The following is a 27,750-nucleotide window of genomic DNA, read 5'->3' as shown; positions in this document are numbered from 1 at the left end:
ATTGGATGGATGACGAATGGTTGGATGATGGATGGATGGCATGGCACAAGGAGAAGAAGGTTCGAAGAATATTAGTGGAAGTCGTTCACCGCTAGAAATCCCCTGTTGCCCCTGTTGCACTTGTATCTAGCAGGGCTGAAAACCTGCTAGCGACGTATTATCAGCCCTAATTGGTCAGGTCATAGCGCTAATGTGAGGTACCTGACCATTACCTACCTATATATACAGCTACCTACGCCTTCCGTCTCGCTTCCTTCCGAGTCCCGACGGCCTGATGGTCTCACGACGGCATTCGGGATCTATGATATGTCGGTCCCGAGTCAGTAGCCGGCTTATTACAGTATTTATAAGGTCTACTTTCCCTCAATTGTTAGTAAGAGCTTACGGATATTCTCATTTCATATAAGTGGAATGAATCACATGACAATATAATTAGACTATCGGCAACATGTCCCTTCTTGCTCGAAATAGTGTTAAATCTACTATGGATAAAGATATACAAGTATGTTTAAGATTTGATAAGTATCTATACTCAAGGGTTCCAAGGTTAATAACACGGTAAAATATTAAACAAACGCTTAGTATTAGCATGGCGGTTTTAGACCTTATAGTTATGTTTAGTTTATACCTAAGCTAGTGAGATCCATACCAACAATCTGAAACTTCAGGTAGCTATGGTTGATGTGGATAGATCTTAGCCTCTGGACTTATTTCACTTAACTATTATAATATGTTACATTTGTAAAAGAAGGCATATGCGTGCCAAGGAACCATGATAAGAGCGGCTTCTAGCCCGCGATGCCAAGATCTCGAGGTTTGTTTTAATATGATTTCTATCGGAGGGCAACCGTCCGAGAATCATAAGGACCCTAGGAAGGTAGTGATATTAAGTGGATGAACTGGATATTATTCCGCGGCTTGATACTACCATATGAGCTTCTTTGTATTTATCAGAACGCCCACCGGCTATTAATCCACGAAGAGCACATCGAGGAACAAGACAATGCTATATTAAGAGCAATATATTCGTGGGGATCGACAGGGGAAGATGAAACTGTTATATAGATGTAAACTGCCAGACTTTTGGTGTAGATCGTTTCCGAACTGATTTACACAAATCCCATCGATATCATCAGCACTACAAGATCGCCATCCGTCATGCGTTTCTCTATCCTTGCCGCAACGCTGACCTACGCCTCCGCCGTGTCGGGAGCGATAACATGGACGCTGCAGAAAGCCTCCAACCCGACGGCGGACCAATCAGAGGCGTATACTCGCATCGAATCTGCCATGAAGCTTGCTGTTGCGCGATACTCCCGCTTCACGAGCGCCAGCAAAACTATCCGAGTTTATTATTCTCCCGGCGTACCCACGGCCGAAGCCAACTATAACGGAGACCTTCGATTCGGCTCCGACAGGTCCTACATGACCGAGCGCACGGCGATGCACGAGATAGCTCACACGCTTGGAGTCGGACAGACGGCTGCTTTCGATCAGCACTGCGCGGCTAACAACTGGCCGAAAGCGACGCCGCTGCTTCGGTCGTGGGATGGTTCTAATGCTAAGATAAGCTGTGGTGGCGGCCACTTTTGGCCTTACGGTCTAAACTACGAGAGCGAGTGGAGCGAGACAAACGGGGACCGCCATGTTCAACTGGTTAATGCTATGCTTGCCGATGGGATGTAAGGGGTGCTTTGTTGATTAGTAGCGTGTACGAATATAAGAATCAATGACACGGGTACCTATATGCTTCTGAAATTCGTAAAGTGATTAAGGCCGGTTAATAATAACGGAGGAACATGTATGACTCTGAACGGGGTCATCCATATTTATAAAAGGGGGCGGAAAGTTGCTAAATTCGAGAGAGATCTCTTATATCATATAAGAGAACTAGGCATAGCGAGAACCTACATGAGAAATTATTCGATTAGATGAGACTCAAGTAAACCCTCTTGGTATGCACTCTAACTACTAGAGTGCGTAGTTAGTATCTAGTGTAGAGATGATGCAATTTGCCTATAATAGTCGGGCTCATGTAATAGATGTCGACGTACTAGCTCGATTAGAGCTGCAGATCAGAATATTTAGTAGTACTCTTAGGCTTAGGACGCCAAGATAATTATTGCGCGGGACTGGATCATCTATGTTACAATTAAGATACATGTTCACACGGCTGCCGTTATCTTAAAAGCGTCGCCTAGTCATCCTCCTCTTCGTCGGTATAGTACTCAAAATCGTGAGGAGGTTGCGCTTCTTCGTCTCCTTCGCCATCCTCATCGATAGCAGTCAGTACACCGGCAGCGGCAGCGGCGCCAGTCATGTTCCGGCTTGGAGTAGTGAGTTGGTCTCGTCCAAGCCGGCTGAGGAGCGCCTCCTCCACGGATCGTGGGTTGCGCGAACCAGCACCGGCGACAGGGGCCTTCTCTGTTGCTACCTTCTTGAGTTTTTCTTCGATAAGCGCCTTTTCCTTGTCGGGCTGCGTGTCGTGTAATAGTATAGGACCGCCGGTAGGCTGTATTCAAGGTTAGCATTATGAAGCAAACAAAAGTTGCCTGATCATCTTACCAATGGACCAGGCCTCACTAATTTGACGGGCCAGTAACGACCTTTAGCGAGGCTGATGTACTTGAGCTGCGCGGGTAAGACGCGGCTCATATTCTCAATATCGTAGCCCGGCTTCTCTTTCTCCGCCCTTTTCCTGATATCCGCAGGAGGCGTTGATCCTTCCTTGTCTCCTGGCGCAGGGGTATCCCCCTCTTTCTTGTCTTTAGTGTCTTCACCTTGCTTGGTCTTCGTGTCGACCTCCATTTTATCACCGGTGGCACCTGACTTAGAAGTGGTCGGAGTAGCAGTGGAGTCGATATCCATGCTTTCTCGTCTCTGCGCCTTCTCTTTCTTCTGGGCTCGGCGTTTGGCCTGGGCAGTGGTGGAGAGAATGGCGGTGGCAATCATGGCCGGTCCCTCTTCCGCCTTGACCTCCTGCTCTGGTGGGTAGTCGAACAGGCTTGGTTTGGTAGCGCAGTGAAACTTGACGTCGATGATATCCAACTCGTGATCGAGAGCGATGATCGAGGTTGGACTGAAGGCCAGAGACAAGAAATGAGTGAAGGGGAACCAGTACCAGTACTGCGTGAACACGGCCATACCGACAATGCCGGCCATGTTCAGATTGCCCGTCTGGGTCTGTAGGCCAATTGTGCAATTACGCCCACCGGCGTCGATAATACCTAGAGCGAGGGCCGCGCCGAATTTGGTCATCGCATCTTCGTGGCGGTCGCCGACGACCTTCTTTAGTATCTTGCGGATCGACGCAACCTTGGGGTTCATCACTTCGTTCTGTTGGATCATGATCATGGCCAACGCAATCAGAGCACCTTGCCTGACGAAGTCGGTAGGATCCTTCATCATAGGCTCTAGAAGGTCGATAGCCTCGTCGAGTCCTGTTCCTGCGCATGAGATACCGAGCGCCATCGCGGAGCCATAACGCACGTGGGGGTTGTATGATTCGGAGAGGAGCTCGACCATGCGAGGCACGCTTCCCGGCTTGCGGAACAGGATGAAACCCAAGCTCATGACTGCAATTCGCCGAACATCATCGTTGACATCACTGACGGCGACGTGCAGCAGCTTCCGAATCGCCTTGTTGCTGCCGGTGCCGCAGTAAGCCATTGCCACAGTCATAATACCACCGTATCGCAACGATGGATCCGGATCCATCAGAAGACCTTCAATCATGACGTCCGCACCCTCTTGCTGGCCATACATGATCAAGGCCATACCCAGAGCCAAACCTCGCACACTCTTCTCGTGGGATGTTTCGTGCGCGTAGGCAACCATATCTTCCAGGGCCTTTACGTTTCCAGTACCCAGCATGATCAGACCCATCGCAAGACCGACAGCCTCACCATTCAGAGCAGAGTCGGCGTAAAGAACAGCCTTGAGATTCTCGAAGATCTCCTCGTTTCCGCTAGCCATGCCAGCGAGACCAAGACCTAGGGCGCCACCATGCTGGATGACCTCTTCCTCGGCAGCAACAAACTGGGTCTTAAGGTAGTCCAAGGCGTCAGCACCGTGATTCGCGTGGATAAGACCATACGCATAGAGGGCTCCACCCTGCGAATAAGGAGAGCCGCCACTAATACCACCGGCACCCCGGGGGAGATAAGGCTCTAGGAGCTTCCTAGATTGCGACAGGTTCCCGCGGTGGATAACACCTAAAGCCGCAGTGGCGGTGAACTTGGACCAGTTCACCGCCTTACCTAGCCACTCCAAGTTATCTCGGAAGAACTTGTCGTTGGTCGTGCCTTGGTTCATAAAGGCATTGCAGAAAGTGACAGCTGTGTGGAAGATGGAATGTCGACCCTCTAGACTGTCTCGAACCTTGTTGAGGATACTCAGGTCAGTACGGTTGTTGCGGTAGAGGAATTCAAGATTAAGCTTGATGGTTTTAGTGCCATCAAGAATGGAGCGGATGTTTTTGTATATCGCGGCCTTCTTCTCATCGACTTCTCCTACATCGGATTCGCCAAGTAAGGGTTCTCTCTCGGATTCGCCCGTGGGCTCGTCCTCTTTTTTCTCGGCAGGTGGCTCGCCCTTGGGTAAGCCTGAGATGACCTTGCCCAGAAACTCCTGCGTGCCGTTGTCGTATAGGTCGAAAGCAAATTGGTAAGCTATGGCGATAGCCTCGACAGTCTCACTTTTGACGAGATGCTGTATGACTGTGCGGGCCTGCTCGTCCTTGTTAAGATAGACAATACACTTAGCGATGGAGAAGTAGTCTGGATCTTTAGCCCGGCCGCTAGTGAGAATATCGAGGATAAGCTGTAAGATGTCATCCCGGAAAGCTCGCTCCTGCACAACGTCCATGCATATATTTAAGCAATAATCGAGAAGCTCCTCGGCAGGGCCCATGGCGTCTTCCTGCGTGGATTTGCCCTTGTTGCGCTTATAATCATCGTCTGCGCGTTGGATAACCTTGCTGACCACATCGAGCCGCTTCGCTTCGACAGCGATACCTACAACTTGCTGGTAACGCTTCTCTCTCAAGCAGCTCTCGAACAATCGCTCTATAACGCTGTCAATGGCACGTCGGGTGTCAAGTTCGTTATGGGTCAAGGCGATAGAGGACGACCGGTGCTGCTTTTTCTGGGGTTCGAAGGAAGGCTCGAGAATTGCATTGTCGGTCGAAGCGCGAGACAAAAGGGACTTAGACGGCAGGGTGGACTGGGAGAAGGGAGTCGTGGGTGAGATGAGGGCGGAAGCGTTGCCGTCAGAGGTAGTACTCGAAAAAGCTGTAGCGAGGGCAGGCAGAGAAGCGTCTCCATCCTTCTTGCTGACGACGATGTGGTTCCCATTCTTGGTAGCGATGTAATGGTCAACACATTTAGAGATGATGGTTTCCTCAAACTCTCCGGGGTTATCGAGCTTGAATAGCTCACCCGCGGCTAGGGCGAAAAACATGCTCTCATCGTAGGCTTGAAGGTGGTAGTAGACCTTGGCGAGAACGAGGGCGGCCAGCTTGCGTTCGGGAAAGGATTCATCCTCGTAGAGAGCCTCGCTAAGACCCCAGCTGGTTAGAATCTGACTATACGAAGAAGGATATTGGATAATATGCAAAAGTTTGCTTACATCTGGCCTAGAGCGCTGGCGACCTCGAACCAAACAGTGTCTATATCGTCGTTGAGGGTCTGCAGCGCGAACACCTTAAGCTCGGGCTCCTCGTCGGCTAGGAACGCTAGCACGCCAGTAGCCGTGACCAAACCAGGCATCTTGAAATCGGTCGTGTATACTTGGTAAGGTATGAGAGACGTTTACCAGACGACTGTTTTCGGCGGTTGGAAATGGGAGAAAATAAGAGAATATACGGAACAAAACTAGGCCGATTACAGGATTGTACCGGCGGTTACGTCCGCCGTGCTGTGCAATGCGACTGGTGTGATGCTGTACTATTTTTGTGTGGTGTATTATTTAAGAGGTTATGTAGTTGTGAAGTTATTTCGAATGGATTTTGATGTAACGGATGCAAAGCTTAGATAGAAGCGAAACACTGGTCGACGCGCGAACCTTACAACGTATGTACTTGGCATTGACTAAGCTTTAACGTCCACGTCAGGCGCAGCTCTGCCTGCCTGCCTTGGCAACCTGAAGATTACCTAATATTACCTCAGGTATTGTACTACCTATACCTTAGGTAACATCAAGTATACCAGCCCCAGGAGATAAGCCGCAAGTGGCTCTTAAGAACCTAACCTAGGTTAGGTACTTAATAGAGCTAGCCAATTAGACAATGGCGTGTCTTCGAAGGGGGTAAGAGTCTCAAACAAGAACTCCGTTCCCTTTGAATGTTAGGTACGTCCTACGTACTTAGGGTCCAATTCGATCAAATTCGGACTTTCAAAGCTAAAGAACTCGTCAGTTAGGAGTTTGGATACATAGGTAGGTACCTATCCTTTAAGACGAATCATTCCTCGAGACTACATGTAGATATATCCAACGCTTCTTTCTTTTATCGCTATGGAAAGAGCCGGTACTGTTAGTCATATGACATATAAACTTCCTTAGGTACATGTATTTTATGTTGGCTCTTATTAGTATTAGGTACTTAGATATACACTACTTGTAATACCACATTCTAGGTACTTGTACTTTGAACACCTAATGCAAGGATAAGAGAATAAAAAAATATAGTTAGGTACATAATATAAAAAAAAAAAAATCAAAGCTCTACATGCATTTGTACTAATTGATCGATTCATCATGTCACGCACGCTTTCGCATTCATCCCTGGAACTAATCTTTGTTATAATTCGACCAATTTTGTACAACTAGGAATAATACCCATCAGTCAATTCTATCACCGCCGTCGATTGTTGCGCATAATTCTTATAATATCTATTTAGCAACATAGGGTAATTGTTATTATCTGAGGGGGGTAGATCCGATTAGAGGGTGGAAATGCAAAATTGATATTCTATTTTTTTTCTCGCGATATTGGCTCCAAAGCGCGGACATCCAACCCAACCCGATAAACCGATAAACCGACATCTCCTCCGTTTGCACCATCCACCGACTTTTACATGCTACATAACATATACAAGGCTATCATCGACATTCCGTCGCATTGATTGCCTCGTCCGAAATAATCGAATATTGTCACCTGAATGTATCGATAACGCTAGAGCACGCCGGCTTGAGTACGAGCGAGGAGTAATTGTGTGCGCGCGCGCGACAGAGAAGAAGAGAGCTAAAGAGTTAGAAAAGAGATAGGAGAGAGGAGAGAGGAGAGGCCCAGATAGCGCGCGCACATATTATCGGCTGCATGCGTGTGTAAGTGGTATAAGTGTATATGTATATGTGTTGCGAACTCGATCGTCCGGTGTAGGAAAAAGAAAAGTGTGCGACGAAGAAAAAGAAGAGACGAAAGCAAAACCAACAAGGAAGATTATCATCGAGAGAGCAAACAGCGAACATCGCGAAGATGGATCTACGCGACGTACTAAACGGACCAGACGGAGGCGCATTAAAAAAACAGCAACCTCAACAACCATCTTTACAAACATCTTTACAAACATCGCCGTCTGTTATATCGACCCCGAACCCGATCTCGAACTCGAATTCCGTTGCGCCCTCGACGCCAGCTCAAGCTAGTCCACACCCTCAGTCATTTAGAGACTACGGCCACTCAACTCGCGCCTCGCCAGGCCAACATCCCCACGAATATCCTCCTCCCGGCCCTCCTCATCTTCCAAGCCGTACTCCGAGTTCTACTGGCCCGTACCAATCCCCAACCTCATATAACCCCCCGACGAACGCGTTTGCCGCCAGGCCACCTGTTCCTCCGCTCCAGCCACCGGGCTCTCACGATTTACGGTCACCAGGGAGCACTTCAATATCGGGACCGTCGCCTTATCGACGAACACCTACCTCGTCCGTTAGTACTGTAAGCGGAGGTTATCCGTTCCCTCCAACGCAGCAGCCACCCGTGAGCCCTGTGCAAAGACACCAATACGGCCCACCGAGTGCTAGCGTTGGTCCGGGTGTTGGTCCGAGTGCACCTGTGGGTGCTTATTCTCGTGATAGTTACAACAATCCCCAACCACAACACGGTTCCATTTCTTACGCACACGGCCAGCAACAAGCGCAGCCACTGCCACAAACACCTCCTGTAGGTACGCCCGGTGGTAGTTCTCAATATTTACATCAAAGATCCCATTCGATCCAATCCACTCCTACGCCCACGTCTGCGCATAGCCAATCGGCTCCATATGGGCCCCCTTATATTCAAGGCAGTCCTGTTGCGACTATACATCCTCATCCGCTTCTCATTGACCAACACCAACGCCAACCATCCCAACCTCTAACACCTCTGGGGCAACCATTGCCTCCGCGACTATCGCCTGCCGTAAGTTATAAGCAGCCTCCCAGTCCGTACCAAAAAAGGGCCTCTACTGTTTCTGCTGCCTACCCTCCTCAGCCGGTGCAGACGTCGCCTAAACCGCCGCCTCCGGCTCCTATCCAACGAATGTCAAGTGGCAGCAGTCACAACACCTACGACGTTGTTGCCGAACACCGCGGGTCACAGTCTCGGAGTGAACGTGATAGAAGCGTCAGTGTCTCACCTAAAACACGTGTTCCTAGTCTACCCAGCAACGGTGGCCATCGCCCTTCTTCTACTAGCAGCGACGTAAATCCTTACAATCCCCAACGTCCTCCACAAGCTCCTATCGTTAATAGTATCATGGAACCTCAACACGCCGGCGCTCCTGCGAAACGAAAACTAGAGCATAGAGACCTCGGACCCGACGAGCTTGAGAACGGCCGGAAGGCTCCGCCGCCTCCTCAGCTAAATGGTAACCGTGCTGTCTCGCTAGCTGCTGTAGTGCAGCCGTCAGTATCTCCCATGACGCCGCATCGAAAACGTGTCCGACACGACAGGCCGCCGATCTGGGCGCAGAATGGTAGAGACCGCGATCAACCCAAAGTAACGAGTCGTAATTTTGCTCTAAAACATTACATTCGCCAACAGACCAACGCGCCCGGGCTAGCCAACGGAAACAATCAACACGATGCCGGGGGACACGTGAAGTCAGATCATATTTCTCGACACGCCTCACCCGAAACAGTACGATCTGTAGCTGGGGTTAAAGCAGATGAGCCTACCCCTGCGGTTGCTAAGGACCCCTTTACATTCAATGGCCAACCGTTCCCTTGGGAGCCTAGCATTGGGAATGAGACACCAAAGAATATCGTATGTCGCGAGGTTGCTGACTTTTTAGGCATCAACGTGCTTCAATTCCCCCATCTCGAAGAAATCCATAGCCGGGGCGCGGTATTCGAGATCGAAGCCAAGCTCGGTACTATCATCGACAAGATGACCAATGACCGCATCTACTTTCCTGGAATAAGGGCCGGTGAGTGTGTGCTAGACGGCACTAGGGTTGCATTTCGCAGCTCCATGACCGAGGTAAGTTGGTTTCTTGCTTGTCTAATCTTGTTGGCCTGTTAATTAACCCCTTCGATAGAACCAGCATCGCGAGCTCAATGAATTCTTGAACGAGCAGGTGAAGTCCTCTTTCCCTCGTAGCCATACTGCAGCCTCTCGCGTGCAAGTACACTACGTACATCGTCGAGAGGTTGATCGATTTTACGAACTCGCGCCCCATATGCGTCAACGTGTACCAGCCTGCATTTCTGGCCTGCTGCAGCAAAACGCGCCCATAAAAGCTCGCGTCACCACCCACGAACAGAATGCCAACAATGTTTTAGCCAAGATCGTCAAGGCTCGAATTGCCGATTTAAACATACATTTCCCTCACTTACCCCTAGATTGCCGTATAAGTATCAATCTAGAATGGGACTGGGACGGCCCGGTAGAAGAGATCGAACGTGGCCAGAACCCCAACAAGGAGCGACCCCCGGATCGCATTAAGGATCGACTCAGTTATAAGCACGGATTCTACCAGGTCGATTTAACGCAGGTGAAGCAGGGACCCGCGACCTCAGGTAGCCAACCCTGCCAAGCGCCTGCTGGTGCTGCAAAGGAGCACGAGCTCGAGGTGGAATTGGAGGCGCGTCATCTAATTGAGCATGGACGTATGCTCATGCAAAGGAAACCGAATAAATACGAAGATCTAGTCGACGGCCTCGTTAATAACGTACGTCTCTTAGCGCGACGGTGCCCACCGCCGCATCATCATAATCAATCTTAGCTACGGCAGAAGGGATTTGTGCATAAACGCCTCTTTGTTGCGAATGAGGCATGTCTACCATTAACTACCTACCTTTTACATAACTTGCAAGTTGGAAGTGGTCATTCTATTTTACTTTGTCTATTTTCTAAGGCTAGTAGGAAATGCTCTAGGCTACGCGAATGCATTCTCGTTTTCCTTTTTTTCAAAACATGATACCAATTCAAGGTTGGACATCGGGGATCAGGCCGGGGTCATATAGACCAATAACGTTGATAACGTGGCGTGTTGAATCGAAAAGAGAGATGCACTGTTTTACTATTTTACCTAAGAACTATCGTGCTAAAATGCAACCGCAAGTATTTGCTAAGGTTAATGAGTTGCGTGATGTTGTAGTGGTGCCGTCGCTCTCATCGCTCTGGCGAAGCTTGTAGATCGATGTCCTTGAAATAAGTAGCATTTGTCTTTTAGACGATTTGATATACGATTTAAGAAGTTAGATATCGAGTTGCTAGCGAATAGCACAATATATGATCTATTTAGGTAGCAATATGGAAATTCGAGTCTAAACACCACTCTATTGAGAAGAGAGTCCACGTAAACGGTACCGAATAACATATTACGCGGAGATACCACGCAAAGACAACCTGCGAATCAGAATACTACCTACTCATTGACACATTTGCTATCGAAGGGCTAACTATAAACTGAGAGGAAGATAGGTAGTTAGCTACTCTGGGTTCGGCTAAACCCCCCTTCTCAAAGACAAAAAGGAAATCCAAGCTGTAAATCCAAGCCATAATGATCGAGTGCGCTTCTATTCTTGTACATCCCATTCTCTCTAATCAACACGCGCATCTCCAGCTCAATTCCATTTCGCCTCCTCCTGCTGGATGATAAATTGCATCTACCTCTTTATTTCCTTCCCTTGCTAAAGGAATCTCTCCCCCGGGTCTGGGGCTTGGCTGAAGGTGGCCCGGATGCAGATCGCTTAAAATGTGACACACTGGATATATATGGTTTCATAAGCGGCGGCTGGGAACCCCGTCCAAACGTTCGGGCAAGCTCGTCCATCTCCTTCCAGATAGGGGGGACCGAAATGACGGGATCCCATTCGGGTAAGTGAATACGTTTATTTTCCGGCCGAGAAGAATCGATCTGTTGCGGGGTGATCCACGGAACATAGTCAATCCCATGGGGCGAAGGCGGGTCAAGATTAACGGGAACATGTTCGGGTTTAGCCTTTGGAGGCGATGGTCCGGTACGCCTTTTAACAGACGACCATGATGTACGGTCCTCAGCATCGAATGGCGGTGTTGCAGGTGTGGGACGCTTCTTAGACTTCTCGGGCGAAACTGTTTCCAGTTCTTGAATAGGGTCTTCCACGGCGCTTTTCTCCGAATATTCCTCCTCCAGTTCGTCCCCTGTCTCAGCCGGTTGCTTGGTCGGATCGTACTCCTCGTCTAATTCCTCTGACTGCTCTGACCTGTCTGATCTATCTGATTCACTTGAAGAGGTTACTGGGCTGCTGTCATCTTCTTCCGTCGACACCAGGATGTTGTGCTCGGGTGGGGTCGTGACCTTAGAGTTACTATCTAGCTCTTCCGGATCGGCTAGGTTTTCGTCGTCAAGCCCTTCGGTGCCTTTACTACCGTCTTTGTTTGCTTCTCCTAATTTCTCGTTGTCTGCGGGTACGAAGCTCTTAACTTTTGGTGAATTTGGTTCCGGTTCGTTTAATGGTATTGTCTGGCCCTTATACGGCGGCCAAGGTAGCTCGTCGCTCCGAGCCTCCATGTACTTCGGCCCTCTGTGGTTCGGGTCGTCTTCAATGGAACCGGTCGCCTTTTCTAGGGTGTAGGGGTCTTCCCAGACCGACTTGATACTCTCTTCGCGCACCGGGAACATGGTGTATTTGTATGCCGGATATTCTTTGACAAACTTGTAATATGCCTCCCTAAAGTCAAATTTCTCGTCGGGGAGGATCCATCCGCTACGGTTAGGCATGGAGCCGTATTTTGTCGTGCCCAAGGTGCGACGGATTCTACAAGACCCTTTCTCGTGCATGTGCATCTATCACGATTTCAGTGTGAGTTTATACCGCGCCAATCTCAGGTGCGTCGGGGCGTGTACTTACCTCTATTTGATCCATGCTTTTTCCTGCAGCCCTGAAGCATCGGGAACATCTCCAGTCGGCTTCCGGATAGAACGCCCGGGGTCCCGACTGCGGTTCGAGAAATTCATCCCACGGAGGAGAACGGGATCGACGAGGTGGGAGTGGGTCCGATGTTGTTGCTTCTCTCCATGGTAAGGTCGGTTCCGCTGATTTGGGCTCAATAGAAGGCTCGATAGAAGGCTCGTTTTGACCTAGGGCGTCAAGAAGATCTCCTATATTTTCCGATGGCGCAGAATCAACAGCATCAACAGCATCAACAGCATCAACAGCATCCTGGTGCGGGCTGGGACGGGTGTTTTGTTTAAGCCGTTCAGGTTCGCTCGGAATAGGCTTCTTTGTCTCAATCTTAGGGGGAGGATCGATTTTACTGTCGTCAGGAGGAGGGGTGAAAGCATCGGAAAATTTAGAAGGGGTGTCTGGAGGCACTTCATGACCCGAGGGATAAGTAGGTTTGTCGTGTGGCAGTGGTGATCTGGTGCATGTAGACATATGCGACGACTTTTCACCCTCGTTCTTGTCGGCGAGACCTATACCGCAGCCGGGACAGTAATCGGTTGGTCTGCCACCAGGTAGCCTACAGTGGTAGCGGTGTTGGTCGCGGTAAGACCGACTCATGGTCGAATCGTATTCGATACCGCAAGTTATGCAGTTTACTGTATCGTCTTCCGCCGACTCCTCGTCCATAAACTTGGCGCATTCGCATGCTTCCGACACGTTTTCCTTGGTACGTCCACAGAACCCGCAGAATACCGCATGGTTGCGCGGGCCAACCCTGCATACACTAGCATGGTATGCTTGATCGGCTGGGTTGTTCAAGACGGTCTGATCACGCCCGCATCGGTTGCAATGTCTGTGTTCCACTGTATCGTGCTTCTGGCCCCCAGAGACTTCGAGAAGCTCCCCCTTAATGCTATTATAGTGTTTGTCAAGAAAGTGCTGTCTTATACTTTGGGTATCATAGAACCGGAGTAGGTGTTTTTCTTTGTCGCATAGGAAACACTGGAGAGTAGTATGATCCTCTCGCAAGTGTCGATCGAGCTCACTCCCATCTTGGAAGCGGAAAACCTGCCCGCAGTCTTTATAAGGGCACTCCCTAACTCTGTCGAGAATATTTCCCCGTAGCGTGTGAACTTCTCTTTCGAGTCGGGCTACTTCACTAGGAGTCCGCATCGCGGTGGTAAACGCCGGCACGTTGGGTCCCGTCCTGATGAGAGTCTCGATAGGCGGGCCTTGAAGCGGTAATGCGGGCTTAGTCGGACTGGCGAACATGCTTGTGCTATCCCAGAACAGCCTTTCTCTTAGCCTCTGTGCCCTCGCGGCACCATCTAAATTGTTTTTTGACCCTTTAAACAATCGCTGTACTGGCGGGTCATACGGCGCAAAATATTTGTTCATCGAATCGAAATGCGACGTTAGCGTGAAGGGCTCTGTAGTGTCGTAGCGTGGTCCCCATGTCGATACCTTTTCTATGTCTTTTATTTTGTATGTTAGCTATTGTTATTCTCGAAGATGACCTATTGGAAACTCACCCCAGTCGTTGACCCAATACTCAAGGGATATGGTTATGTCCGGTTCGGTGATATGTCTCACAATCCATCTCCACCCGTCCTCGTCAGTATCTACACTGACGGCGAAGTCGATCTTGTTGGTTGACCAAGTTGACTGCACTAGATGTAGAACTAGATTCTTCGACGTTGCTTGATATCTGGGGAATAGCTTAGACTTGACCTCTTCCTTAAACTCTGATAGTTTTATATCATTGAGATCGACTGAGAAATGGCGTTTGGCATCGTTCTTCGCACTAATTGTATAAGTGCTGAACACGGGTCGAGCTACGATGCTTATCTTTCCAGGTTCGGCATGGATTCTTGGCCCTTGATATATGCGCACGGCAGTCTTCCAGTTATATATTGTCTGCTCATTGATCTCGGTACTCACGAAATTGATGAACCGGCCGGAAATCGAGGAGTTTAAGAATCCATCTCCCGGAATCCAGACTTCGAGGCCGATCTTTTTCTTGTGGCTGATCGCGAATGGGTTGGCGGCATTCACCGCGCTAATCAGCTTCGATAGCCCAACCGTGTCGCTATCCCCTCCGTCTAATTTAAGATCGTCTCTGCTTAAGGAGGTTACCGGTAATCTGCCCGAAAAGTCGGTGTCGTAGGAGTGGAACCCCGGTATGAAAACAGGCACGGCATCATCTGGTACCTCAATTCTGCCAAAAGCTAGAAGAGGTAATTTGTCCTTCTTATGCTGTTCGATAACAGAATCCCAGGCTACAGGAGGTGGGTCGAGTAGTCCATACGTTAATTCCGCACCGCTCGTTGAGAACCTGAAATACGTATGAGGAGCTTTTGGGAAGAGTACCCGCATGGCACGCAAGTATTCATAGCTGAATTGATTCGGTTTGTGGGTTGACAGTAGAGACTTTGGAACTTTCATATATGCCATGTTCTTTCTATCATTATCCCACACACGAACAACGTATCGATCGACTTCTTGGGATGGCTGGTAGAATTCGGGAGATTCCTCCTTGTCGAAGGATACAAAACCACAGTACCGCCTATCATTATTGTCTTGGCTGAATAGTTTCTCAACTAATGGATATATATTGCCGACGCCGCTAGGTCTCTTGTTTTTCTGGTAGATCATGCCTGTTGCTTGTGTGATAGGCTTGGTGTCGGAGCCATTTTTGTCCCATATCTGGAGTCTTATGGAATAATTGTACTTGTATCTCATTCCTAGGAGCTGGTCTACGGCCTCGACAAAACTTTCGTATGCTGAGGAGTCAGGTTCGACTAGAATCGACCCTTGGTATCCAAAAATCCTTACAGAACTGGTGGCTGGATCCGAATTGTCATCACCCTCCGGTTCCCAGTCCATTTTCGAGGGCAACGCGCCGCCGCGTAGTCTCAATGCCGATATGTCCTCATATGGCTGAGGGCGGATACGTAAAGACGTAAACTCCTGTGTTAGCGGAAGCTGAAGAAAATGACGATCAGGAACATGTTTGTGAGGGTCGCCGTACGCTCTCTCGGCGTACTCGTCTAGGAACCCGAGAGGGTCGGTCGCAATCTGGATCTTGTCCTCTAAAAAGTCTAGGTCTGTAATCACCAACGTTTGAGACGACCCTGGCTTCATTGGAGCAATTGGTAACCCGAAATAGAGAAAAGTTAACTTGAGTTGTAGTGTAGGGACGTTGCCATTGAAGCGTGTATCTAATATCTGCTGATAACGAATGGAGTTTGCTTTCTGTAGCTTAACCAGTTCCGGCGGATGGCTGGCTGGCTCGAGGATGCTAATCTCGTGAGGCTCAAATGTATTATCGAGTATCTCATGAAGAGTAAGATTGGTGTTACGGAGTAACGTAAAGAAGTATCGTTCTATCCTCATAAAATCCCGATGGTTCCTATCGATGAGAGGATTTGCTCGAAGTTCGAAGGGCACTTTAGCTGCCAAGCCGCTCGACTGAAAGACCGGCGGAGTGCGTTGGAAGTAGTCCCTTGGCTGAGGTGCTGCCTGAGGTACTGCCTGTGGAACTGCCTGCGGAACTGTCTCCGGGACTGGAGGCTGGAGTGGTTGTTGAGATGGTTGCTGATATACGGCGGTGGTTGTGTAACTCTGCATGGCGACAACACGCACGATCACACTTTACGAAAGAAGGGGAAGGGGGCTTGTTGCCCGTTCGAATAACAGATGGATACCGATTACGAGATTATTATCACGACATCTGGTGTAGCTTGGCGTATCGCAATGTAATGTAAAGGCGTGTCTTAGGGCGTATTAGAAAAGTTAAGTGACGAGAGAAGGAGGAAATGGTTGAATTGCTATTTAGAAAGGACAAAGATGGTTCTCTTAGCCATGTAAATCCTCACCAAGTATCCTATTTTAGTAGTGTGAGAACTGAACTAGCATTCCTGCTTTTCGATGCATCGAGAAGAAAAGAATTTCGCAGACGGACGCATTCCATTCCAATTCTTTTCGGCTATCGAACCCACTCCTCATATGGACTGGACGAGAAGACAAAAGATGTAGACCCTGTTTTAGCCTTATTCGGTTGGTATACATTCGAGAGTCTTTCATATTTGGTAGTACGAAAATATCAGGAACCTTTTCCGGATGCGTCGATACCTGGCGATGATGTCTCAGTAAAGGGGTCACAGGAAGGCCAATGCCAGGACTCTTATAACATTACATTACATTACATTACATTACATTACTTTGATCACGAGTGGGCGTTCTTGACAATTCTTTATAGCTATACAACCTAAATTGTGATGCAGATCTACCTTATATAACGCCCTTAAGGTAAAGTCACTTGGTCGAATGTGGAACAGCTGGGCTCAGTGATAAGTTATACTAGCTCTATATACCCTATATTGTTTGAGGACTCTCCTTCGGGTACTTTTGGAACTGTCCACGAGTCGAATTCGCTGTGCTCTACGCATTTACATGCCGCGGAATAGTTAAACTGCACGTAAGGGAGCTCGGTCGCATTCCATCGCATTGCACAATGTCCTATTTTTAGTGTAGTCCCTTCTCGTCTTAAACGTCTATATTAAAATTATATCTGTTGTCACGCTTTAGTAAATAGCGTCAGGTTCGGCGTCGTTAGATCTACTGGCGGATGTCGGCCGAGGGGTTTAGACGAGCTAATCCGGGGTTAATACGACCGAGCTTCTAACTGGTTATATGTGAGCTTGCTGGTAATAGGAATAATTATGACGAGGGGGTTAAGAGCTCATGACCTATTGACTGTCTTCTTTAGGTATAATTGTGTCCTATCAAGCTCCATTTTGAGACTACTAGCTGGTCGTGTTTCTACTAGACACATCTCCGCGATTTGAATGGTCTGATAATAGCAAATGGTATTTTTTTTCTTATAGAAAGTCGTTTCCCCCACCTCGTCCGAGATCGCTGGTCCGTATATGCAAGCATAAAACTTATTCTGGAGTATCTGAGCCGAGGATAGGCAGTATTAAAACATTCAATAGCCAAGTATGTAGTGGGGAGATCGTGCTTCCTAATTATCATTCCTTTATACTATAAGTAGCGATTGGTTGAAACTAAACAACTGCTGCTGTTGACTGTCGCTAGGCAGAGTGAAATATGGGATCGCCGGAGAGCTTGCTAGATGTACTGCGATCGTACAGTGCGGTGGATTGCGATACTTTTGATATCGAAGGTGAGTGATCAACCGATAACTAGGGTGAACTGTATGAGAAGGCAGTTAGAAGCTCATCAACATAGTACCAAGGCAGCTTGGTCCGTTCGTGGACTGTACGTCAAACCAGGTGAGCTAGTTTAAGAGCAATCTCCTTACGAGACGCAAGGGGCTAAAAGCATACAAGGCGATCGCATACCACGAGTTGATACGTCTTAACCAAGACGGAAAGCCTCTACACGCCGGACTGATTCAAGATGCCATCGACTATGCGTCGGCGAAATGTTCGTCATACCCGGACGTGGCTGTAACAGAGCTGGCAGTAGAGACTATGATGGTGAAACTGGCTTTGAGAATAGTACCTTACTTGAAGGGATACTCTCATATACAGACAAATCCAAAGTACTCTTATAATAAGGAGAAGACAATTGAGAATGCGAAGCGTACGTGAGCATCCTTAGCGCGACGGAGGTGATGTTGAACTGTGGTGATCGAATCGCTAATGGAAACTATTATGCCAGGCATCGTGGCGATATTTAAGGATCTGGACCCAGCGTACGACGCCCAAAGGGTTTGTATCAAGATACCATCCACCTGGGAAGGATTACAAGCATGTCGCGAATTGGAAAACCAAGGCATTTCCACATTAGCAACGACCATGTTTTGTCTTGAACAGGCTGCTCTAGCAGCTCATGTGGGTTGTACCTACATCGCACCGTACATCAATGAGCTGCGAGTGCACTTTGACGAGAAGTATATATTACCCGGTAACACCAAGTGAGTGTACATGGAAGCTGATCTAGGCGCGACATCTAGTTACGTCGACCAGCATAAAGCATTCGACTTCTGCGGCTCTGCTCAGCGATACTACGAGAAGATCGGGAGCAAGACCCAGGTTCTACCCGCTAGCTTGACGTCCATCCAAGAAGTCATGAAGCTCGCGGGCGCTCACCATATCACCGTTGCGCCGCATCTGTTGACTAAGTTGGCGGATACACCAGCTAACCCGTGGAAAGGTGAAACTGGGAGTGTTTTTAAGGGTAAAGTAGAGGAAGAGGCGGGCGATTATAGCGATATAGTCGAAGACGAGAGTGCTTGGCGCTTAGCTTTTACTCGGAGCCAGGAGGGTAAGGGTGAAGTCAAGATTATCCAAGCTATCAACATATTCTGTGAGAAGCAGGATGGCTTAGAAGGTCTAACACGACGATAAAGGCCTTCTACATGATATCGTAGATATCTAAGGAATTAGAGATGTTGTGCTGGGTAACATCGGCAACTAGAAATAGTGCTAGAAGTCGACGTCGTGGTGAAAATAATAAAGATGGATAAAATACAATAATACGATTAAGAGCTAAAAACCTAACCTAGGGAACTCCATCTAGTGAAAGCGTACACTAACAACATTAGGAGATGGATCTTGATTGCGATACGGGCCAGAAATTGATCCCTGTTATCTTGCCGTTGCATTCTTCCGAGACATTCCACGGATCTAATACCTACCTCTACGTAGGATCCACGTTGGTACCGTAGCTACATAAATCATACACATCTAGGTTAAGATATTAAGGATGGATGGTCAAGCTGCACCTGAGCAATCTAACTGCTTTTCGGCTTGCGAAATTTCCATGGCCGCCCAGATACGTGAATCGGGAGAGATTGATAAGGTACTCGTTCCTCATTGGATTCCGGGATAACATTCCAGGATAGTTCTAGGATGGCCGGGAGGCTGGCTGTCTTGCATCTTGGAGCTTTCTTATCTGACATCGTTCCGTATGACCACGATGCTGTAGGTTAGGTAGGTATATATCTACGGCGTTATAGCGTTACCTCGAGTAGTTCACCTGTAGTTACCTAAAATAAGTTTACCTTTAACAGAGCTGCTGGTTTGCGTCTCCTGCTTCAAGAGCCGATTGCTATCTTGAAAGCATTAAAGTCTGGCAAGATGGTTATTTTCTCAAGGAAGTTGTCGGCCGCTGAGCTCAAAAGGAGGTTTACCTCCCTCCACTATTGGGAACTTCCTAAGCAGACTGGAGCGCTGGCCCCGTCACACGTATGGACGAATTGTGATATGGGTAGAGTTGCCTGTCCGGAATACTCCGTGTTGAATACTAATGCGGGCTGATTAGACCCGACGCCCATCGAGGATCAGACGTGGAATACGTGGATGATTTTGGCCTACTGGGCTACCGACACGATTAATTTGGCTACATGGCAGACGGCCTCTGCAATTCTCGCAGTAGGCCTGAGTTGGCGTGAAGCTATTCCTATCATGATAGTGGGAACCTTCTGCGTCGCCGTGCCTCTTGTGCTTAACGGCGCCATTGGCGCTAAACTTCATGTGCCTTTCTCCGTGATTGCGACTAGTAGCTTCGGTTACTACTTAAGATATTTCTGCATCGTTAGCCGGGCCATTCTAGCTATGTTCTGGCTGGGTATACAGGTAAAGAAGCTAGCGAGGATGGTTCTCGAATGGAATGCATCACAGGTTAACGTGAACATCTAGGGCGCAAACGGAGCTCAGTGCATCACGATCATGCTGCGTGCCTGGGCGCCGTCGTACAACGACATTCCGAACCAACTATCCCAATCTGCCGCCATCACGACGCAAGGGATGCTTTCTTACTTTCTCTTTTGGATAATTCAACTACCACTACTCCTTATCCACCCTACCAAGCTACGTCCTCTGTTCTGGGTCAAACTATTGGCCGCTCCGGTAGCTGCCATTGCAACGATGGGATGGTGTATTAAAAGGGCTGGAGGAGGTGGTGATATTTTTGCCTTGCGAGCAACAGCTGACGAACGACAATATGCCTGGCTATGGCTGACTTGCATGTCGAGCGTGGCAGGTCAATGGAGCACTTTGGCTGTAAACATACCTGATTTCACTCGCTATGCGAAGTCGGCCAGGGGTCAATATATCCAACTCCTAGCAATGCCCATTAATATATTTACTTTGTGTGGCGTTCTAGGTATTGTGACAACGGCCGCGAGCAAAGTATTTAGCGGAGACTACCTCTGGAATCCCCTGGATATCATGGCTATTTGGCTCGACTATGGCTCTGGTGGACGATGTGCCGCCTTCTTTGCCGCCCTCGCGTGGTATGTTGCACAGGTACGTTACAACAGCCTAATGTTATAGTTTATAAGGGGCTCTTCGTAATAAGGTAGCGTGTAATAGGTTGGAACAAATATTACCGCGAATTCGATCTCGGCAGCCAACGACCTGACCGTTCTTTTACCTCGCTGGATTAATATAAGACGAGGTTGCATTGTCGCTGCGCTTATCGGCGGTTGGGTGCTGGTGCCGTGGAAGATCCTCAGCTCTGCGCAGACCTTCCTCGCCTTCATGAGCGGGTATGCCGTCTTCCTCGGGCCGATAGCTGGCATCATGGCGTCTGACTATTGGCTTGTAAAGAAGAGGCAGATCGACATACCGAGCCTGTATGATCCGGATGGTCGTTATCGCTACGTCGGTGGATGTAACTGGCGCGCGGCGGTCGCCTTCATCGTGCCCGTCGCGCCTCTTCTACCCGGGCTAGGCCTGAGCATCAGCGGCCCCCAAGTTGTTCATATTAACGATGGCATTACTAATCTCTACACTCTTAACTTCCTGTTCGGATTCGTAACTTCGGCCGTTCTTTACGTGGCACTAAACTACGCCATACCAGCAAAGGAGACGTTATTAAAGGGTATGATCTGGGATCTAGACGACACTATTATCGAGGCGCAGGGGAAGGATGATGTGGGAGCAGAGAAGGGTTTGGCCACCGCTTCATCCGAGAATATCAAGGCGTCTAATGCAACTCTCTTGTAAAAGTGTTGAATTCGTCATACGTGGGTGGTGCCTATGTTGGGCTATAGACATATGGCCAACTATCTTGCATAATCGTCCGAATAAACCCCTTTATCTAACATTTCCTGAACGAGACGTCACTAGATTTCGAAGGTATTCTAATAGACGTGAATAAGAGGATCCATCTTTTGAGCGTCCTCTCCTTTCCCCCCCTTTTTTTCTCTTTTTTTCCTTTTCAACGCAAGGCACACACAATTCTAGATATTACGTATATGTTTAAGATTATGGCGACAACTAGCTGACCAGCTAATGACTTTTGTAGTGTTTTGTAATCAGTGTTTGAATCTCCCCAACGTGAGTCAGGTACTCGAGTAGTTTCTATGTTGTTGACAAATGCGAAATTCCAAAAGGTGTTCAGAACTAATTAAAGGAGGAAGAGGGGTGTATAGTGATCTCTTATTTCCGGATCACGTCTAGTATAGCGGATGTATGCTGTCAGGATATGCCTTATCCCCGGTGCTCGAGGAACAATACCATAGGCATATGTAATACATCATAGCGGCTCTAGTAATTTTGATTGATAATATGTGGAGTTATCTCGGTCTTTAGGGGTTGGGCACCGGTAATAACACTCGATATGAAATCTCACATCGGTAGTTACCAAGGTTGGCTCAATGATGTCATCCTCGTCTCAGTGCTACGCTACCTGTCTTGTACATAATATCGCCTTTAATATTAAACGCGAACTTTCAGCTTGCTTTATTCATCGTATTTTCTTTTATTATTATCGTTGATCCTCTCCAATTGCCTACTAATATGTCCTATTCAAATACTTCATACCTCAGATATCAGAGAGTAGAATCGGGAATAGACTAACATGGGACGGCTTACTCGTATCCTGTCGCGGGCTACGGCAAAGCCATATAAGACTGCTGAGCTGGAATTCGAAGAACAACCGTACCTAAATGATAATGGGCATATCGATTTCAAACCTGACGATATCGAGAACCCACATAACTGGTCTAACCCTAGGCGTTGGTACGTGACAATATGCTCGGTTTTGCTTGTTGTGAATGCCACCTTCGCATCATCGGCCCCTTCTGGTTGCTTTGGTGTAAGTCTTGTTTTCTTGCAGTCATGTTTATATCGTGGCATCGGCATAACTGACGCAATGTACTGTAGAGCATATCTAAAGAGTTTAACATCTCGGAAGAAGCGGCTGGACTCACTATAACCCTTTTCCTCCTCGGTTATTGCGCAGGTCCTCTTATTTTTGCTCCCCTATCGGAGGTATGAAATCCCAAGGTATTACCCCTAAGAGTGAATTAAGGGCTAAACAAACCGGTTTAAATAGTTCTACGGAAGAAGGTGGATTTTCTATAGTACCTTCTTGCTGTATATCGCATTCAATTTCCTCTGTGCTTTTGCACCCAATTTCGGAAGCTTGCTTGTCGGCAGGTTCCTCACAGGCACGTTCGTGAGCGCTCCGCTCAGCAATAGCCCGGGCGTGATTGCGGACCTATGGGGCCCCCTTGAGCGTGGATTTATGATGGCGGCTTTCTCATGCAGTATGTAACGTTTAGCTACCCTCTCCTTTATAACATGATTCGGAAGTTAAAGCATCTTGATTGTGATGAAAGAGTTATCGCTTCCAAGTTGCGGTTCAAATTCCCAAATGTCGTAGCTAATGGCTAATATTATCATAGTGATTTGGGTAGGACCGGCTCTCGGGCCAGTTGCCGGAGGATTTCTCGAGCTTACGAAGAACTGGAGATGGATCTTTTATGTTTTGCTATGGATCGGCGGCGCTACGGCGATACCTATGTTTACCATCCCCGAGACCTTCGGCCCTATCATATTAGTCCATCGAGCTCGCCGCATAAGGAAGGCTAAGATCCCAGGTTACGAAAATGTCAAGGCCCCGGTTGAGGAGAGTGACCGCTCATTATTAGGGATCTATCGAGTGGCTCTCACGAGACCGTGGATTATCCTTTTTGATCCCATCTCCTTCTTATGTGCTGTATACATGTCTGTCGTGTACATGTTGCTCTACATGTTATTCACCATATACCCAATAGTCTTCCAGCAGAGACGAGGGTGGAACGCTGGGGTTGGCCAGCTACCCTTGATTGGAACCGTGATCGGGTCCTTCATCGGTGCTATCGTCGTTTTCTTCGATTACAAATATAAGACTAAAAAGATGCAGAACGGGATATCTCTAAAACCTGAGGACAGGTTAACTCTGGCTCTCATTGGCGGCGTTCTTTTTCCAGCTACCATGTTTTGGTTCGCATGGACCGCCGAGTTCAAGTAAGGCAAACTGCATATGATTTATGTTAGACCGATACTGACAGATTTTACAGTTCCATTCATTGGATAGTCCCAACGATAGCTGGAGTATTCTTGGCGACCTCGCTCATGCTTATATTTGTCGGGTATATGAATTATCTAGTCGACTCCTATTTGATGTACGCTGCGTCGGCTATCGCAATAAATACCGTTTGTCGCTCGGCTTGCGGTGCTGCAGCACCTTTGTTCACCAACTATATGTTCGAAGCGCTTGGTGTTGGGGGTGGAGGCTCCCTAATCGGCGGCATCGCCACGTTGTTGGCAGTGATTCCATTCGCCTTCTATAAGTATGGCGGACGTATCCGCACCCGCTCGAGATTCGCATCCACCGGCTCCAAGAAGCCTGACGAGGAGGAGGCGCAGCAAATCGAAAGGGATAAGTCTGCAGCGCCTAGTACAGAACCTTCGCCGCATTTATTAGAATCGTCCAGTACGATGACCGATGAGGAGGTACATGAGACACAGGCCGAGAAAAAGAAAAGCCGACGACGTCCAGAATGCGCTGGGAGAGCCGAGAGACGATAAGAAAGATTTTGGGCGACAATATAATGCTTATACTTACCTACGTATTTGAAGGCCACCAAAACGGCTCTTTTTTTTATTGAATTAGCATTTTGGGATTGTGTTTATGGATTTTAGTTAGGCTTAGATACCTGAGGTATCTATATAATTCTTATTACAGCATGATTCTTTAACCCCTTTCCTAACTTAGCTATTTACAACCCTTTTTTTTCTCCAGAAAAGGATTTTCGTAGTTGCTTAAGACATGTAAAGTAAGACGACAGTAATATTGGTCTATCTTAATTTCGAGCATCGCAGCCATATACCCATGTCTAATTTAGCAAATTCTTTATAAATCCATCGAAGGAAAATGTTTTATCAAACATAGTTCATGATTATGAGTTAAATCAGTATGCGCCTAGGTTAAAGCCTTGTTCGCTTAGTAGAAGTTCACTCTATTTCTTGCGGGATTCCTGGAAGGATGATCGTTAACCATAGTGTAGTCAACATCATGTCACTTCTGCGTATGAAACTTCTATTCAAAGAGATTTCCTAAGGGAACGGGTCTATCGTATATTGTGTGTTTTCAGCCCATGTGAATCCCATTGTGATTTTTTCGGCACTTTAAAGAGACCGCCTCGTCGTCTAGCTTCGAAACATAATGCTGTGTTCTATTAGGAAAGTTCTATGGGCCATATAATATAGTAAGATGCATATAATGATCTTATAGTCGAGTTTACTTAATATCAATATTATGACACCGCTTCATGAGCTTCTCAGGACCTTTCGAACAAACTGGCTTCTGACAAGCATTAAAGCAGGTCACAGGTTCCGATATTGCAATATTTCATGATTGTGTTATAGTCCGGTCTATATAGCTTCGCAAAATCTAGAATTTCCCAACAATTCATAAAGAAAATACTGGGGTTAACTGGTCACTTATTTTTATTATTATGAACATCTTGTGTTATGGTAATTTATGCACGAGACTTCCGCGGAAATTCCAGTTCCCTCTATTTTCTATGTGTTGTGGAGCTATCGGAGATACTTCTGCGCCCATGGAGATTCAATATCACTTAGATGGCTCCTTTAGAACTGCCACAGCTCTAGGCTATCTGCATGTAACCCTACATTTACCTAGGTATTGGTTGATAATTAAATACCTGAATTGCTACCTCATGTAAATAGCCATGGGTCTATCATGCCATATGAGTTACAGCGTCTATAACTCATTACACGAGGGATCAAGATGTCACAAGGTGGACCCAAACAGTATAGAAACAACTTCGTTGTTCCGCAAGGAACTCCAACCTAGCTACGACAATCTACATCTAAAATCCCGACACAAAACTTATTATACAGGAGGAATTACCTCTTCGAACTCTTAGCCTACCCACCATGCCAACTCACGCCCGTCTTTTGCCTCTGGATAAGCGAACACTTGTTAATAGTACGACTCAACTATTTCCATTCGTTAGCAAGATCGATGTCAAGCGCCCTTATAGTATTGTAATCACCTATGCTTACTATACCGAGTTGCATTGCGTGAATAAGGTCATATAATGAATGGAGTCGCCACGACGCAATTGGAACTACTAAACGAGGACTCACTAATACCACCTAAAATGATACCCGACATACCATCCACTATTCTTATCTAAACCCCTTTGGAGACTATACTCGGCATATTAAATTGGTATGCTCCAAGCTCGAAGGCCGTGAAGTTTACGTCTTCTTGAAGACGCTAGCGACCTAAGTAAGTGGCCTCTCCTGAGTCCTACGGACCTACAAAGAGCTCAGCAAATCAGTCGTGCTCTTCTACCTAAAATGGCAGTTGGTAATGAGTCCGTGGATCCCCTCGCAAAAGGCATATTCGCGACGGCGAAGCAATCTTGGGGCGATCTTTTTCGATGGAAACAAAGGGTGATTGTTACAAACGAGCTGGGCGAATCCCATACGGAATGGCAGTCCCCCGAGAAGCTTAGAAATCCCATTTCGCTTTTTATGCGTTTGAGCGCGAGGGATTGGATTTACTTCCTTGTAGGTCTATTCGCGTGGACTGCTGATGCCTTCGACTTCCACGCCTTGGCGATCCAAACCGTCAAGCTATCGCACTACTACGAGCGTAGCAAGACTGACATCACTACTGCCATCACCTTGACACTGCTTTTGAGGTCTGTTGGTGCTGCCGTATTTGGCCTCCTCGGCGATCGGTTTGGTCGAAAATGGCCAATGGTTGGCAACTTGATTTTTCTTGGTAAGGTTCTAACCCCTTAATCAATTCCGAGGGGCTGACACTTCGATTAACTAGGTCTCTTGCAAATTGCGACCATCTACAGCGCCACGTTTCAGCAGTTCCTTGCTGTGCGATCTCTCTTCGGCCTATTTATGGGGGGGGTGTATGGCAACGCCGTGGCCATGGCTCTTGAGAACTGCCCGTATGATATAGGACTTCTTGCACCCCCAAGTATATAATGCTAATAGGCCATCTAACAGGACAGAATCACGTGGTCTAATGAGTGGTATCCTGCAACAAGGTTACGCTCTTGGGTATGTTCTTGCTGCGTGCGCGAATCTAGGTGTCGGCGGTGGCACGGATACCTGGAAGACCGTCTTCTGGATTGCGTCTGGCCTTTCTATCGGCGCTGGCCTCCTACGCTGTTTATTCCCAGAGTCCAACCAATTTATAGAGGCTAAGGCTACCGGTCATCACATTTCAGCCGGCGACTTCTGGAAGGAAACTAAAGCGATGCTCGCTAAGGAGTGGCGTATGTGCGTATACTGCATTTTTCTGATGACGTGGTTTAATTACTACGCACATACTAGTCAGGATAGCTATACGACTTTCATGCTAGAGTCAAAGGAGCTCCCCAACGATGCTGCTACGCGTGCCAGTATCCTCATGAACACGGGAGCTTGTGTTGGCGGCACTATTATTGGCTACCTCTCTCAATTTATCGGCCGTCGTAGAGCCATCATTGGTGCCGCGCTTATCAGCTGCTGCCTTGTCCCGGCCTGGATCCTGCCCTCAGAGGAATCAGGACTCTCTGCTTCTGGATTTGCGATTCAATTCTTTGTACAGGGAGCCTGGGGCGTAGTCCCTATTCACCTCAACGAATTGTCACCGCCTGCCTACCGATCTACCTTTCCAGGCCTCGCGTATCAGCTAGGCAACTTGGTATCTTCGCCAGCAGCCCAGATCGTCAATGCTATTGCCGAGAACAATTTTGTTACAAGCAAGAGCGGAAAGTTAGTCGATGGGTACGGCCCAACTATGGGAATTGCGCTCGCAATCGTCGCCGTCGGTATTGCGGTAACAGCTGCGCTAGGTCCCGAGAAGCGTGGCAGATCTTTCGAGCGCGCTGGGCCTGCTGGTGCGAACATCTGTATTGATATTGGGAAGGCTGTCGATGCTGGATCCATCACGGACTCTATTAAAGTTAACGGCGCAGAGAAAATCGAAGTCTAGGCAGAGCCGGTACTGGTTGAAATAAGTCAAACCACCCTTACTGGGGCCACCCTAGTGGGGGCCACCCATTTCCCATACAAAATCAACAACTTCGCATGTCTATAATTAATTCAA

At 47.9% G+C, this 27,750-nt stretch overlaps 8 protein-coding genes across 8 annotated transcripts; 6 read left to right on the top strand and 2 right to left on the bottom strand.

The window, feature by feature from the left end:
• The first annotated feature begins 791 nt into the window (after positions 1-791).
• F4813DRAFT_377567 (uncharacterized protein) lies at positions 792-1,744 on the top strand. Its single transcript, XM_049245253.1, has one exon. The coding sequence runs from the start codon at positions 1,159-1,161 to the stop codon at positions 1,684-1,686; it is 528 nt and encodes a 175-aa protein (XP_049094516.1). The 5' UTR covers positions 792-1,158; the 3' UTR covers positions 1,687-1,744.
• On the bottom strand, positions 1,745-6,211 carry F4813DRAFT_377566 (26S proteasome regulatory complex, non-ATPase subcomplex, Rpn2/Psmd1 subunit). The gene is made up of 3 exons (XM_049245252.1): positions 5,629-6,211; positions 2,566-5,557; positions 1,745-2,512 (listed from the first exon to the last, which is right to left on the bottom strand). The coding sequence occupies exons 1-3, from the start codon at positions 5,766-5,768 to the stop codon at positions 2,198-2,200; spliced, it is 3,447 nt and encodes a 1,148-aa protein (XP_049094515.1). The 5' UTR covers positions 5,769-6,211; the 3' UTR covers positions 1,745-2,197.
• Positions 6,212-7,477: 1,266 nt separating this feature from the next.
• F4813DRAFT_394562 (mRNA triphosphatase CET1) lies at positions 7,478-10,208 on the top strand (the record flags this gene model as incomplete). Its single annotated transcript, XM_049247582.1, has 2 exons — positions 7,478-9,463; positions 9,522-10,208. 2 exons carry the CDS (start codon positions 7,478-7,480, stop codon positions 10,206-10,208), a joined length of 2,673 nt encoding a protein of 890 aa, XP_049094514.1.
• A 482-nt stretch (positions 10,209-10,690) lies between these two features.
• F4813DRAFT_377563 (uncharacterized protein) lies at positions 10,691-16,305 on the bottom strand. Its single transcript, XM_049245251.1, has 3 exons — positions 13,890-16,305; positions 12,322-13,832; positions 10,691-12,257 (listed from the first exon to the last, which is right to left on the bottom strand). The coding sequence occupies exons 1-3, from the start codon at positions 15,985-15,987 to the stop codon at positions 11,103-11,105; spliced, it is 4,764 nt and encodes a 1,587-aa protein (XP_049094513.1). The 5' UTR covers positions 15,988-16,305; the 3' UTR covers positions 10,691-11,102.
• Positions 16,306-17,469: 1,164 nt separating this feature from the next.
• On the top strand, positions 17,470-18,734 carry F4813DRAFT_383918 (putative transaldolase; the record flags this gene model as incomplete). The annotated part of the gene is made up of 5 exons (XM_049246000.1): positions 17,470-17,545; positions 17,611-17,654; positions 17,712-17,967; positions 18,046-18,277; positions 18,341-18,734. 5 exons carry the CDS (start codon positions 17,470-17,472, stop codon positions 18,732-18,734), a joined length of 1,002 nt encoding a protein of 333 aa, XP_049094512.1.
• Positions 18,735-19,243: 509 nt separating this feature from the next.
• Positions 19,244-21,909, top strand: F4813DRAFT_377557 (permease for cytosine/purines, uracil, thiamine, allantoin-domain-containing protein). Its single transcript, XM_049245250.1, has 4 exons — positions 19,244-19,596; positions 19,651-19,964; positions 20,028-20,636; positions 20,703-21,909. Exons 1-4 carry the CDS (start codon positions 19,467-19,469, stop codon positions 21,336-21,338), a joined length of 1,689 nt encoding a protein of 562 aa, XP_049094511.1. The 5' UTR covers positions 19,244-19,466; the 3' UTR covers positions 21,339-21,909.
• Positions 21,910-21,989: 80 nt separating this feature from the next.
• On the top strand, positions 21,990-24,509 carry F4813DRAFT_377556 (MFS general substrate transporter). The gene is made up of 5 exons (XM_049245249.1): positions 21,990-22,431; positions 22,500-22,607; positions 22,672-22,885; positions 23,024-23,627; positions 23,681-24,509. The coding sequence occupies exons 1-5, from the start codon at positions 22,195-22,197 to the stop codon at positions 24,189-24,191; spliced, it is 1,674 nt and encodes a 557-aa protein (XP_049094510.1). The 5' UTR covers positions 21,990-22,194; the 3' UTR covers positions 24,192-24,509.
• An 859-nt stretch (positions 24,510-25,368) lies between these two features.
• Positions 25,369-27,733, top strand: F4813DRAFT_377554 (MFS general substrate transporter). Its single transcript, XM_049245248.1, has 4 exons — positions 25,369-25,628; positions 25,685-26,424; positions 26,479-26,605; positions 26,664-27,733. Exons 2-4 carry the CDS (start codon positions 25,995-25,997, stop codon positions 27,634-27,636), a joined length of 1,530 nt encoding a protein of 509 aa, XP_049094509.1. The 5' UTR covers positions 25,369-25,628; positions 25,685-25,994; the 3' UTR covers positions 27,637-27,733.
• The last annotated feature ends 17 nt before the right edge of the window (positions 27,734-27,750 follow it).

Source organism: Daldinia decipiens (assembly GCF_022478715.1).
Source record: "Daldinia decipiens strain CBS 113046 unplaced genomic scaffold F4813scaffold_65, whole genome shotgun sequence".
Lineage (NCBI taxonomy): Eukaryota > Fungi > Ascomycota > Sordariomycetes > Xylariales > Hypoxylaceae > Daldinia > Daldinia decipiens.
Note: the sequence above shows the minus strand (reverse complement) of the source record. Positions and strands in the feature narration are given on the sequence as shown.

Coding starts and splice junctions, on each gene's coding strand:
- F4813DRAFT_377567 (XM_049245253.1), top strand. CDS start 1,159: ATGCGTTTCTCTATCCTTGCCGCAACGCTGACCTACGCCTCCGCCGTG.
- F4813DRAFT_377566 (XM_049245252.1), bottom strand. CDS start 5,768: ATGCCTGGTTTGGTCACGGCTACTGGCGTGCTAGCGTTCCTAGCCGAC. Junction 5,558..5,628: donor GCCAGCGCTCTAGGCCAGAT/GTAAGCAAACTT, acceptor CTGGGGTCTTAG/CGAGGCTCTCTACGAGGATG. Junction 2,513..2,565: donor TAGTGAGGCCTGGTCCATTG/GTAAGATGATCA, acceptor CCTTGAATACAG/CCTACCGGCGGTCCTATACT.
- F4813DRAFT_377563 (XM_049245251.1), bottom strand. CDS start 15,987: ATGCAGAGTTACACAACCACCGCCGTATATCAGCAACCATCTCAACAA. Junction 13,833..13,889: donor GTATTGGGTCAACGACTGGG/GTGAGTTTCCAA, acceptor ACAAAATAAAAG/ACATAGAAAAGGTATCGACA. Junction 12,258..12,321: donor AAAGCATGGATCAAATAGAG/GTAAGTACACGC, acceptor AAATCGTGATAG/ATGCACATGCACGAGAAAGG.
- F4813DRAFT_377557 (XM_049245250.1), top strand. CDS start 19,467: ATGGTTATTTTCTCAAGGAAGTTGTCGGCCGCTGAGCTCAAAAGGAGG. Junction 19,965..20,027: donor TGTTCTGGCTGGGTATACAG/GTAAAGAAGCTA, acceptor GTGAACATCTAG/GGCGCAAACGGAGCTCAGTG. Junction 20,637..20,702: donor TCGCGTGGTATGTTGCACAG/GTACGTTACAAC, acceptor AGCGTGTAATAG/GTTGGAACAAATATTACCGC.
- F4813DRAFT_377556 (XM_049245249.1), top strand. CDS start 22,195: ATGGGACGGCTTACTCGTATCCTGTCGCGGGCTACGGCAAAGCCATAT. Junction 22,886..23,023: donor GATGGCGGCTTTCTCATGCA/GTATGTAACGTT, acceptor ATATTATCATAG/TGATTTGGGTAGGACCGGCT. Junction 23,628..23,680: donor GCATGGACCGCCGAGTTCAA/GTAAGGCAAACT, acceptor CAGATTTTACAG/TTCCATTCATTGGATAGTCC.
- F4813DRAFT_377554 (XM_049245248.1), top strand. CDS start 25,995: ATGGCAGTTGGTAATGAGTCCGTGGATCCCCTCGCAAAAGGCATATTC. Junction 26,425..26,478: donor TGGCAACTTGATTTTTCTTG/GTAAGGTTCTAA, acceptor TCGATTAACTAG/GTCTCTTGCAAATTGCGACC. Junction 26,606..26,663: donor ATGGCTCTTGAGAACTGCCC/GTATGATATAGG, acceptor GCCATCTAACAG/GACAGAATCACGTGGTCTAA.